The sequence below is a fragment of the Rhinopithecus bieti genome, unplaced genomic scaffold, assembly GCF_001698545.2.
Source record: "Rhinopithecus bieti isolate Rb0 unplaced genomic scaffold, ASM169854v2 scaffold_3057, whole genome shotgun sequence".
Taxonomy (NCBI): Eukaryota; Metazoa; Chordata; class Mammalia; order Primates; family Cercopithecidae; genus Rhinopithecus; species Rhinopithecus bieti.
Window position 1 is genome coordinate 699,160 of NW_016803927.1, and position 12,568 is coordinate 711,727.

General features: G+C 40.1%; 1 protein-coding gene across 3 annotated transcripts in view; it reads left to right on the forward strand.

Moving 5' to 3' along the window:
* CRYL1 (crystallin lambda 1) overlaps window positions 1-12,568 on the forward strand; it is a 120,326-nt gene that overhangs the window by 74,017 nt on the left and 33,741 nt on the right. For all 3 annotated transcript variants that reach the window (XM_017859232.1, XM_017859250.1, XM_017859242.1), the window contains exon 4: window positions 11,304-11,465. In XM_017859232.1, coding sequence (XP_017714721.1) covers window positions 11,304-11,465 — 162 coding nt within the window. The remainder of the gene's footprint in view (window positions 1-11,303; window positions 11,466-12,568) is intronic.

Below are 12,568 nucleotides of genomic sequence, written 5' to 3' on the forward strand. Positions count from 1 at the left end.
TTTTCATGTTTGTTGGCTGCTTGTATGTCTTTTGAGAAGTATCTGTTCTTGTCTTTTGCTCATTTTTCATATTTTTTTGTTTGTTTGTTGCTTGTTCAACTGTTTTAAGTTCCTTATAGAATTTGAACATTAGAACTTTGTTGAATGAATAATTTGAATATTTTCTCCCAATCCGTAGGTTGTCTTTTTACTCTGTTGATAGTTTCTTTTACTATGCAGAAGCTCTTTAGTTTAATTAGGTCCCACTTGTCAGTTTTTGTTTCTGTTGCAATTGCTTTTGAGGACTTAGTCATAAATTCTTTCCAAAGGCTAATGTTCAGAATGGTGTTTCCTAGTTTTGTTTTTTTTTTTTTGGATTCTCATAGTTTGAGGTCTTACATTTAAATCCTTAGTCTATCTTGAGTTAATTTTTGTATATGGTGAAAGGTAGGTGTTTAGTTCCATTCTTCTGCATATGGCTAGTCAGCTATCCCAGCACCATTTATTGAACAAGCAGTCCTTTCTTCATTGCTTATTTTTGTTGACTTTGTTGATGATCCAATGGTTGTAGGGCTGAAGCTTTATTTCTGGGTTCTTTATTCTGTTCAGTTGATCTATGTGTCTGTTTTTGTACCAATATCATGCTGTTTGGTTACTGTAGCCTTATAGTATAATTTGAAGTCAGATAACATGATGCCTTCAGCTTTGTTCTTTTTGCTTAGGATTGCTTTGCTTATTCAGGCTCGTTTTTGGTTCCATATGAATTTTAGAACAGTTTTTTCGAGTTCTCTAAAAAATGATGTTGATAGCTTGATAGGGATAGCATTGAATCTGTAGATTGTTTTGGGCAGTATGGCCATGTTAACAATATTAATTCTTCCAATCCGTGAGCATAGAATACTTTTTCATTTTTTTGTGTTGTCTGTGATTTCTTGTGGCAGTGTTTTTTAGTTCTCCTTATAGAGATCTCTCACCTCCTTGGTGAGAAGTATTCCTAGATATTTTAGGTTTTTGGTGGCTATTGTAAATGGGATTGTGTCCTTGATTCAGCTCTCAGCTTGAACATTATTGGTGTATAAAAATGCTGCTGCTTTTGTACATTGATTTTGTATCTTGAAACTTTATTGAAGTCATTTATCAATTTCAGGAGCCTTTTGATGGAGTCTTTAGGGTTTTCTAGGTATAGAAGAATAGCATTCGTGAATAAATTCGATTTCTTCTTTTTCTATTTGGATGCCTTTTATTCTTTTCTTTTGCCTGATTGCTCTGGCTAGAAATTCCAATCTGTCTTCTATTTGATGTGTTTAAATCATTTACATGTAATGTGATTATTCATACAGGTGGCTAAAAACATAACAGCAGTTTTCTGCTTATTCCATCTGCTCTTTGTTTCTTTTTCCTGCTTTTGTGTTAATGGAACGTTTTTATGGTTCTATTTTATCTTCACTATTGATTCATTATTTATACGTCCTTTTAAGAATCTTAGTAATAACCGTAGGATTTAAAGTATGCATCTTTAGCTAATCAGAGGTCACCTCCTAATATTAGGCTGCTTCACGTTCTTTGTGCCATTGTTGTCCATTTACTTTTACGTGTGCATTTACAAGGAATTGCTGCTATTTTTGCTTTGAGTATTTTGGTATGTTTTAGAGCAACTGAAAACAGGAAAGCATTTATTTTACCTTCAATTATTTCATTTCTAGTGTGAGTCTCACTCCGTCACCCAAGCTGGAGTGCAGTGGCTTGATCTTGGCTCACTGCAACCTTCGCCTCCTGGGTTCAAGTGATTCTCCTGCCTCAACCTCCCAAGTAGCTGGGATTACAGGAATACGCCACCACGCCTGGTTAATTTTTGTATTTTTAGTAGAGACAAGGTTTCACCATGTTGGCCAGGCTGGTCTCGAACCCCTGACCTCAGGTGATCTGCCCGCCTTGACCTCCCAAAGTGGTAGGATTACAGGCGTGAGCTGCCATGCCCAGTGTATTCTTTATTTCTTTGTGTAGATCCAATTTTCTGTCTGATACCACGTTTTCTTCTACCTGAAGACTTTCTTTTAAAAATTATTGTAGATTGATTAGGTCTGCTGAAAATGAATTCCATAAGTTGTTTCTCTCAGAATAATTTTAATTTCTTCTCCACTTTTTTTTTTTTTTTTTTTGAGACGGAGTCTTGCTAGTGGCCGGATCTCAGCTCGCTACAAGCTCCGCCTCCCGGATTCACGCCATTCTCCTGCCTCAGCCTCCCGAGTAGCTGGGACTACAGGCGCCCGCCTCGTCGCCCGGCTAGTTTTTTGTATTTTTTAGTAGAGACGGGGTTTCACCGTGTTAGCCAGGATGGTCTCGATCTCCTGACCTCGTGATCCGCCCGTCTCGGCCTCCCAAAGTGCTGGGATTACAGGCTTGAGCCACCGCGCCCGGCCCTCTTCTCCACTTTTGAAAGACATTTTTACTGGGTATAGAATTCTAGGTTGATAGTTTTTTTCTTTCAGCACTTAAAAAATGTCATTGCATTGTCTTCTGTCTTGCATTATCTCTAACAAAAGTCTGTATTAAACCTCACCTTTGTTTTTATGTATATAATGTGACTTTTTCTTCTTACTGCTTTCAGTATTTCTCTTTGTCTTCTGTTTTCAGCAATTTGAATATGGTATACCTAGGTACGTGGAAACTTTTTGGAAGGGAGAGGTGTATATTCTACTTTGTGTTCTGTGACCTTCTTGGATATGTAATTTGGTTACTCTCATTAGTTTTGGAATATTCTTAGCTGTCATTTCTTTTAATTTTTTTCTGTCCAATTCCTTGTTTCTTTTACTTCCGAGGTCCCAATTACACATATGTTAGATTATTTGATACTTTCACTGGAAGTCTTGGATGCTCATTTATTATTCTCAGTCTCCTTGCTCTTTTTCATTTTGTGTGATTTACATTGACTAACCTTTAAGTTCAAAGATTCTTTCCTCAGCTGTGTTGAGTCTACTGATGAACCAGTCAAAGACATTCTTCATCTCTGTTACTTTGTTTTTCAGTTTTAGCATTCTCTTTGATTCTCTGCTGAAATTACCCTTATGATCTTGCATGTTGTCTAGCGTTGTCATTAGATATTAATCATAGCTATTTTAACTTTACTGTCAGATTTTTCCAATATCAGAGTCATATCTAAAGATCACTCTCTCGGGTGTGTGTTGTTTTTCTCCTGCTTTTTTGTATACCTCATGATTTTTTGTTTTTGAAAGTCAGATACTGGAATAGGAGAGTAGATACTGAGGCAAACAGTTTTTATGTCTGTGAATTGGCAAGCATTTTCTTCTGCTCTGCTTTTGTTGTGGGCATTTGAGTTAATTTAGTTGGGAATTGAGCAAGGTGTCAGGTTTGCAGTTTATGGTTATCCTTAGTGCATTAGAGGTTTCAAGTTCCTCTAGTAATGCCTTGTGTTTAAGATGAGGACTGGTTGGCCGGAGGGTTTTGTGGGTTTTTTTTCCTCCTTAATATCTGCTCCACCTTTTGCTTTCAGTTTTCCCTCTGCACTTCCCTCACAGAGGATCTCTTTTCATGTTCTTGTTCTGTCCCTCTCCCAGAAGTATTATTCTGTTACTTTTTACTTAATACTTGTCAGCCTAGGGAGGGGGAGTGGTGGAAGGGCTCTGATTTAGTCGTAGGAGGCACTGTGTCCCTGGAACTTGGGGGTCGGACCTACTCAGTGCTCCTGGCTCTCCCTGGGGTAGGGGTGAGGGTGAGCAGTATCTTTTCCTGCCTCTCCCCCAGGGATAAAGGTTTTTATTTCTGTTCTCTTTCCCCAAATGCTATAAGTTTTCAATAATGGGAGTTTGTGTGCTGTTGTCTCCAGTCACTTCAGTGAATTAAACTGTATTTGTATCATATATTGAATGAATCAGATGTTAGGTTGCTCTCGATGTCACAAAGAAACTCTGTTGGTCCTGATTATTTCCCTTAGATTTTTCCTGTGGACATCTGAACTTTAAGAAATCTATGATAGTAGTCCTAAGTGGATTGGGAAATCAGTGAGCCTCATCATCTACTGGTAGGATTGCCTGTCAGCTGCCCTGTGCCAGAAGTAATTCTGTTAATCTGTTCGCAGCTCCAAAAGCTGTTGCAGCATGGACTAGAACATTTCAGCTGCTGGTTAAATCTTTCCAGCATATGTATGAACTTAAATAATTGCTAAAAAAAAAAATTCCAACTAGATTATAAAATGGTTTCACCACAAATGAAGGGCTGTTTTCTTTTTCAGTACTTAGTAGCCACAATGAAGATTTTGAAGTGTCTCTGAAGCACTATCCCCAAATTAAAGGCTCTAGTCAATGCAAAAAATCACCTTGGTAAATTGTTAATAAGAACACACGCTCTACCAACAAGCATAATTAGAGCCTCGAGAGTAACAAAATTGCAGTCCTTCTTGATTTAAAAAACAAAAAAACTTCTAGAGGCGAGTCACAGGTCTTAAATTAAAAGGGAGATAAGTCCTATTTTAAGAATGGAGAGCCCAGGTGTGAGAATGAGCTGACACCAGCTTTTGTCACCCTATTGGTCATCAGCTGATTCTCTGGTATGGCTAGTTCTCCCATTCTGTTCAATGGGGAAGGCTCAGTCCCTCAACAAAGAAGAATCCCTCTTCAAAAGCATGCAAGGACAGTCAGAGTACCAACCAGTGGGGGCCTTTTCCTTATTTTACCCAGCTATGTATGTCATTCAGACTAGTCCACTAGATAATTTTTAGCCGGGCATAGTGGCTCATGCCTATAATCCCAGCACTTTGGGAGACCAAGGCAGGTGGATCACCTGAGGTCACGAGTTTGACACCAGCCTGGCCAACATGGCAAAAACCCGTCTCTACTAAAAATACAAAAATTAGCCAGGCGTGGTGGCACAGGCCTATAATCTTAGCTACTCGGGATGCTGAGGCAGGATAATCATTTGAACCTGGGAGATGGAGGTTGCTGTGAGCCAATGTTGTGTCACTGCACTCCAGCCTGGGTGACAGGGCAGGACTGTGTTACAAAATAAATAAATAAATAAATGATAATTTTAAAAAATCTCCTGAAAACTATTTTGGGTTTTAAAATAAGTAAAGTAGTGCCTATTCTCATCTTGCATACTATGGTTAGCTTTAAAGCAGCTTAGTGTATGGTTATGTGTGTTTCACCATTGCATTCACTTAAGCAGTATTGTTGGTTAGATAAAGATCTGTAGGAAGCCAGCTTAAAGACAGAACCAACTGGGCTAGTTAATAATATCCACACATCTGTCCGTTGTTAACCCCAATAACCATGCCAGGAAATTCTTTGATTCTTTCATGATGAGCCAGCTAATTTTTATTATTTAGTTGTGGAATTTTCATTTGATTTTTGTTACAGTTTTACTTTATGCTGAAATTGTTTAATATCCTTTTAGTTTTTTAAACATCTTACTTATAGTTATTTCACAATTTATGCTGATACCATCATTATCCGAATGCCCTATGGGTCTGTTTCTAAAGCCTGTTTTCTCTCTTGGTTTTCATTCAAGTCTTCGCTAATATTGTCTGTTTGTTTGAGTATGAGGCATTGCTTATGAAAAACTAGGGCTCTGGCTGATGTTATCATGCTCCAGAGAAGCTTCACTAGAAGGCAGGTAGGCTAGGAGCATATCTCCCTAACTTAACTGTGGATTGAGATAAATTGAGACTAAATTTCGGTCCTTGTGAAGACTGGTCTGTTTTTTGTTACAATTATTCCTAGTATAAGGGATGCTCAAGGGATATAGCCCTTGAGGGTTCCAACTGGAAGCCTGGGTCAGTTACCAGGCCCTGAATGTCAACATTTCTCCCAGTGCTCTGAGTATGTTAAAAGCTCTGTCTGTCATTTTAGTCATTTTGTCTGTGCTTTTGAAATAAACAGCTGCCTCATAGGTAAAAGTGGTGCCAAGTGTAAGCCTCGTATCTCTGGGTTCCCCACTACCTGGATCTTGGAAATAAACCTGAATTTTCAAAAATGAAAATGCTAATGTTAATGTCCTTCACATAAACTTTTTATTTCCCATTCTTCTTTAAAACTCACTCTTTACTTAAAGAGTCTCCACTTTTATGTTTTGTGCTATTCCCAGCACCTTGTTAAAAATAACAAAGGGATTTATTACAGGCTCAGTCCTGTAATTCCAGCACTTTGGGAGGCCGAGGTGGGTGGATCACCTGAAGTCAGGAGATCGAGACCAGCCTGGCCAACATGGTGAAACCCCGTCTCTACTAAAAATACAAAAAATTAGCTGGGCATGGTGGTGCACACCTGTAATCCCAGCTACTCTGGAGGCTGAGTCAGGAGAATCTCTTGAACCCGAGAGGCGGGGGTTGCAGTAAGCCGAGATCGCACCTCTGTACTCCAGCCTGGGTGATAGAGCGAGACTCCGTCCCCAGAAACATTTGTATTCCAAACTCTCACTTCTTCCTTATGAGAAATACTAGAAATGCAGTAAAACTATATAGTTGCAGGATTACATGGAATATTTTCAGTTGTATTATTTTTTCATGTCAAGCATTTTAACACAATTCTAAGTAAGTGATTTCACAAATGGTATAAAAACGCCATTGGAATGAGGATGGGACAGACACATAATCAGGACAGCAACCGATGCCTGTGCCACGGTGGCCACCTCTGGGTCCTCTGCGGCCACCTGGAGACAGGACTGCTCTTTAAAGCAAACAACAATAATCCTTGTAACGGGAACACCTTAGCCCTAGGAAGTCACATTCTGAAACTCAGTCTACACTGACTTATTCTGGAAAGGCCTCTATTGATTGGGTATAATTCCTTCTCTACTATGACAGAACTGTTCATGATTTGTAATATGCTTTTTCTTGAAACTAAAAGTAAGCCCTTTATTTTGATTTTAAGGAAAAAAAAACGAGCTCCTGGTTAGAACACAGTGAGTTACTTGCCTGTAATGTTGAAAATAGATGCGTTCTTTCCCCTTTTACTTAACACAGTATTTATTCTACAGCAAAAAGATTCTTCTTTTTTTTAAATAAATAATTATGGTGTCCACTTCTTAAAAAAGTGTTGTCATAGCAGTCTATTAATCTGACAGATTTTAAAGATTGTACTCCTGGGAGAAATGATGAAGAGAAACTGGGGTGTTAATTAGGCAGATTTAAGCCAGAGATGTAACTGGTGCTAACAGAGTTTATAATGTAGAACGCCTCCAGCTTCAGCCTGAGAGTGGATTTCCTTCTGCTATCATTGCAGTAGGATTCCAATTCATATTTCCTTTCTTACCATGTCTTTTCCTCTTAAAATTATCCAATAGATCTTCTTTGCATGTAAAGTACCCTAAGTATTGAAGTCTTCTAATCTGTTTTTTCTTTCTGTAAAGCACATTGAAGGCTGCCTCCAGATATTTTGCACTAGCAAATACAGATTTTCTAGCAACAGGATGCCTATTTAAAATGCCTGGATTGGCCGGGTGCGGTGGCTCACACCTGTAATCTCAGCACTTTGGGAGGTTGAGGTGGGCAGATCATCTGAGGTCAGGAGTTCGAGAACAACCTGGCCAGCATGATGAAGCCCCGTCTCCACTGAAAATACAAAAATTAGCCGGGTGTGGTGGTGCGGGCCTGTAGTCCCAGCTACTTGGGAGGCTGAGGCAGGAGAATCTCTTGACCTAGGAGATGGAGGTTGCAATGAGCTGAGATCATGCCATTGCACTCCAGCCTGAGCAACAGAGTGAGACTCAATCTCAAAAAATAAAAATAAAAAATAAAAATAGTAAAATGCCTGGATGGATTTAAAAACAACAACAAACTTGACAGAATTTTTTTTTCATCATGAAAATCTATGTTTTGGAAAATGTATGTTGCATAAACAAGTGGATAAACTTCAGAAGTGAGTACTTACCCAGCACGCCCTTCCCCTGGGAATGGTCCAGGTAGCAGACTTGCTGGGGTTGTGCCAGTTTTCCACATCAGGGCCCTAATGAGTTGAATTAACCACACAGGTAACTTTCAGTAACCATAAAACACTGAAGCTTATAATTGATTTACTTTAAAAATACAAGCTAGAGAGCATTAAAAGTAATGCCTGGAATAGCATCATGTCATTGTTTTCCCTTCAAGAAAGGCAGGGAAATGCCACATACAGTGTCTAAACTCTGCCTCACCTGTCAGCTGCTCATACTGCCTGAGCCAGTGATCAGTCTAAGGAAGAGGGTGACCCTTTTGACAGAACAGTTGTGAGAACTGGGAAGTGGCATTGTGCTTTACCTCTCCCCAGAGTTTTATTTGTCAAAATCTGGGCGTGCCGATGGTGGTTGTGCATGAGAATATTATTTGTCATGAGTTATGTCTCCCTCCCCCGCCTCAAAACCAACAAAACCCAAACAAACAAAAGTCAGTGCTTTGAAAGATGCTGTCAATCTTTAATTAAGCAAAATCAAGCTGATTACCTTTAGTAGTGGTAGAATTTTTGCTAGTGCTTCACGTTTGGTGCCTGTCTCTAGAAAGAGCCCATGAAAGACAGAGTTGAGAGTGCATGGGGCACATCTCTCTGGTTTGCAGAGGGAGTGCAGGTACCTTCTCAGCTGTCTCACTGACATTCTTCCCTGCCTGTCCTCCCAGTCCCTTTAGGGCAAAGAGAATGATGGCAGCTTCTCTGAGCTTTGTAACCAACTGCAAGTGAGGAAGGTCCTGATAAATTTGTCAGACTCCCTTTCTCAGACCAAGGGTATCTGAATGAATAATAGCAAGGAAATAAACTCAGCCGTGACACGGACAGCATCCTTATAACCCCAGCCCAGCACATCCAACACAATTGGGTCACTCTTAAAAACAGCAACAACTACAGCAACAAAACTTCAAGCAAATGTGCCATTAAAAACTCTTACATAATTGGAACAGATTTGAGTTTCCTCTGGTTCAGGTTTTCTTGCCTCTTTGATAATCAAATGATCTGAAGAAAGGCATAGAATTTCAGGGGAGAATCTGCATGACAGGCTTACAATAAGGCTATTCATGGAGACTCTTTTATTAGCTTACACAGGATCTGCATCATTCTTCGTCTCTGGCTTTGCTACAAGGCTCCATTTAAACTTAACCCAACTTGCAGACTTAACTGATCCAGGAATGACTAAATACAATGAGCCAGCTACTGTAGCTCTTTTTCCCCCTTTGATAAGGGGAGTTAACACAATGGGCTTTACAGTTCTTAAATGACTGATTTTTTTTTTTCTGTCTTTGAGATGTGATGCTTATGCGACCTTTGTTTCTTTAAAAGATTCACATGGTTTAATTATATTTTAAAAGTATAAAAAATCCAATATGGGCTCCCTACCCTTACAATAAAACTTTAAAAATCTTGTAGATAATATAGATGCAAAATTCATGTCACACTATTTACACAGCTGATTTCAATATGTTAGATATTATTAACTATTAGCATTATTCAATTAAACTTGAAAACATTTATTTTTGAAGGGTGATTCTGATACAATTTCTAGTAGTACTTCAGCATTGAATTTCACATCTGCACAATTATCTGCTGGTGTTTATACTGTATTCATAACCTCATATGATATGTAAATTTAACATTTTAGTGAAATTGATCAGGTGGTTAGGGACCATGAGATGGCTGCAGTGCTAATAACCTTCCCATTTCCCATCAGGGCACCTTGTTTATCCCTGAATAGTTGGGATGGAGAGGAAACCCTTGAGGATGCGTTTCGTGGCACACGGCACCGAGAGCATTAAGGACTGACGCTTTGGAAAGACACCTCAGAAGAGTGGTTCCCAAACTTTAGTGGGAACAGGAATCATCAGGGACGCTTGTTAGAACTGCAGATGCCTGGAACCCACCCCCCGAGACTCTGATTCAGTAGGTCCGGGATGGGAGCCCAAGAATTTGCATTTTTAACAAGCCACGCAGTTGATTCTGATGGGATGGTTATTGCACCACACTGAGAGTCATTCTCCTGAAGTCACTGGGGAATGTTGGGAGGCCCTACCTCCTCCCCTGCAGCACCTGTTGCCCCTAGGTGAGCAGGGACCTTGGTTAGGAGTGACCCCTGGTGTGATCCCAGAGGTGCAGATGTCAGGAGGGGAAGGACAGCTCTAGTATTTCCAAAGCGTCAGAGCAGCTCTTGCATCTTCCCCCTGGTCTGCTTCCATCCACAGCAGGGCAGTGTCCTCTTCATCCTCATGTGGCAGGGAACACGCCTCGCCTGTGGGCCAGTGCTGGGTGTTAGAAGGTATCATCTCACTCTCACTCTAGCTTTGTAATTAGAACTTGAGAGTGGTTGTTATCTGCAGTATTTAATCCAAATTTGCATCTTTATCCCACTTCCCTACCCCGATTAACGTAGTTTTCGATTTTTGGAAATGGAGATCTTTTTCAAAAGGATCTCCAATTAGAAATGGATTCTCAAGAAGCCTTTTGGGAATTACGGATGTAACATGTTTGTTCATTTCATGAGGATGAGATTTTTCCTTGGAGATCTGTTGATCTGATGGTCAAAGCAAATAAGGAAAATAAATGTTGATGATAACTACTGATGTTTTTAGCAGTTTGCCTGGGGTGCTGTTGTGTGTTTTGTTTGTAGAATCCACCCCCATATCGTTGGCAGACTTTTTTATTATGAGAATTTCCAGGCTATTCAAAATTAGAAAGTACAACAAACTCCCATATATTCATCACCCACTTGCCAGAGTTATCAAGATTTATCATATTTTCCAGCAGCGTTTTCTCGTCCTTAAATCTTGCTGGTGGATTTTGTAAGGCAGAACAAGTAAAATCTTTTCTTCTCCTATGGAAAGGTTCATGGCTGAGGGCCCTATAACAAAAGATAGATGAACGAGAGAGAAACATACAGATGTATTTATTGTAAGTTTTACACGACACATGCTTAGGTTTGATAAAGAATAGACAGTGTTTCAGAGGTATACTAGGACAAAGGGTATGATCTAGCTGGCATTAAACTAGAGGGAAGTTGGCAAGGCCTGTTTGTTCAGATTCTCCCCTGTGTCCTTGCGTCTTCAGAGACAAGGAGATTGTTTTTCTCTGGGTGTAGGGAGGGTACCTCTGGTATGAGGGTCTTATGACCTGCTTCAAGGGAAGGGCAGAAAATTCTTTTACAGCCTGCTTTAGGGGAGGAGAGAGCAAAGGTCAGAGGGACCTCCCTGCTTCAGCTGTTTTCTCAAATGCCAAGTTGCCATATTTTGGGATAACATGTCCTGAACCTTATCATTTTCAAAGTGGTTCATTTGAGGAATGAAACAAACATGAAATGCTTTGTTTGGGGCCTGAGTTGAGTGGTCATGAATAGTCATTTCAATGTGTCCTTTTCAGGAGTGTGTTCCAGAAGACCTAGAACTGAAGAAGAAGATTTTTGCTCAGTTAGATTCCATCGTTGATGATCGAGTGATCTTAAGCAGTTCCACTTCTTGTCTCATGCCTTCCAAGTTGTTTGCTGGCTTGGTCCATGTAAAGCAATGCATCGTGGCTCATCCTGTGAGTATTTTAAATCTGGAGGATTGATTGTATCTCATTCTGTTTTTTATTTTTTATTTTTTATTTTTTTTTGCGGGGGAGGGGGTCAATAACTTGTGAGTAATCCATTAGTCTTTTAAACTGCTTTATTAAGATATAATTCACTTACACAGTTCGCCCATTCAAATTGTGCAGTTCAGTGGTTCTTACTGTATTTACAGAGTTGCACAATACCAGTATTTTAAAAAAGAATTTTATCCCAAAATTCCTTGGATTTGTATCTGTGTACCTAACGTGCAACGGAATAGAGTGAGCAATGCTTTGAGACTTTCACCCCCAAGTAACTGTGTAGCTGAGGAGACCGACTAATAAACAAATAATTCTACTGTCAATATAAAAGTGCTGCATCAAAAACATATACATTGTGTAGGATTCTATAGATATGTCACTTGCACTGTGTAGTTTACTCAGCACAATTCAGATGGGATCTATTTTGTTAAAATGCAGATTCTGGGTCCCGCTCCTGAGATTCTGACTGTAGGTCTGACTTTAAGGACTTTTTTCCCCTTGTGGTTCCCTTCCACCCACTCATTGTAATTAACTGTGCAAGCTTATTTTCCAGGAGTACATTATGAGGTGCCTTGGACAATAAGTTTCAAATTGGCATGCAAGCACTCAAGGAATCTTTTAGCGGTTAACGTATTGAAGTGAGGAAAGGGGAATGAGAGAGGAGATTCAGTCAATGACATTTGAGCCCCAGCTGTGAGCCCAGTGTGACCCTGGAGAACCAGGATGCCTGTTCGAACGGGAAAAGTGACTTAGCTCAAGCTGTGATAACTATAATAGTACAAAATAGTGACCACACCCTTGGCATCACCAGGTTGTCAGAGGTTCAGATCAGGGAGAAGCAACACAGAGGGCCCAGCCTGGCTAGGAACTGGTTGGGCTGATGAAGGGATGAGAGGGTCGGAGGCTGGGGAAGAGCATAAGCAAAGACCCTGGGCCAAGGACACTCTCGGTGTGCAGAATTATGGGAGGCCAGCCTGGTGGTATGAGCACACATGCCTTGGAGCCATGGGAGAACACTGGAGGGCTCAGTAATGGTTGGGTCTGGAGAATCGTGA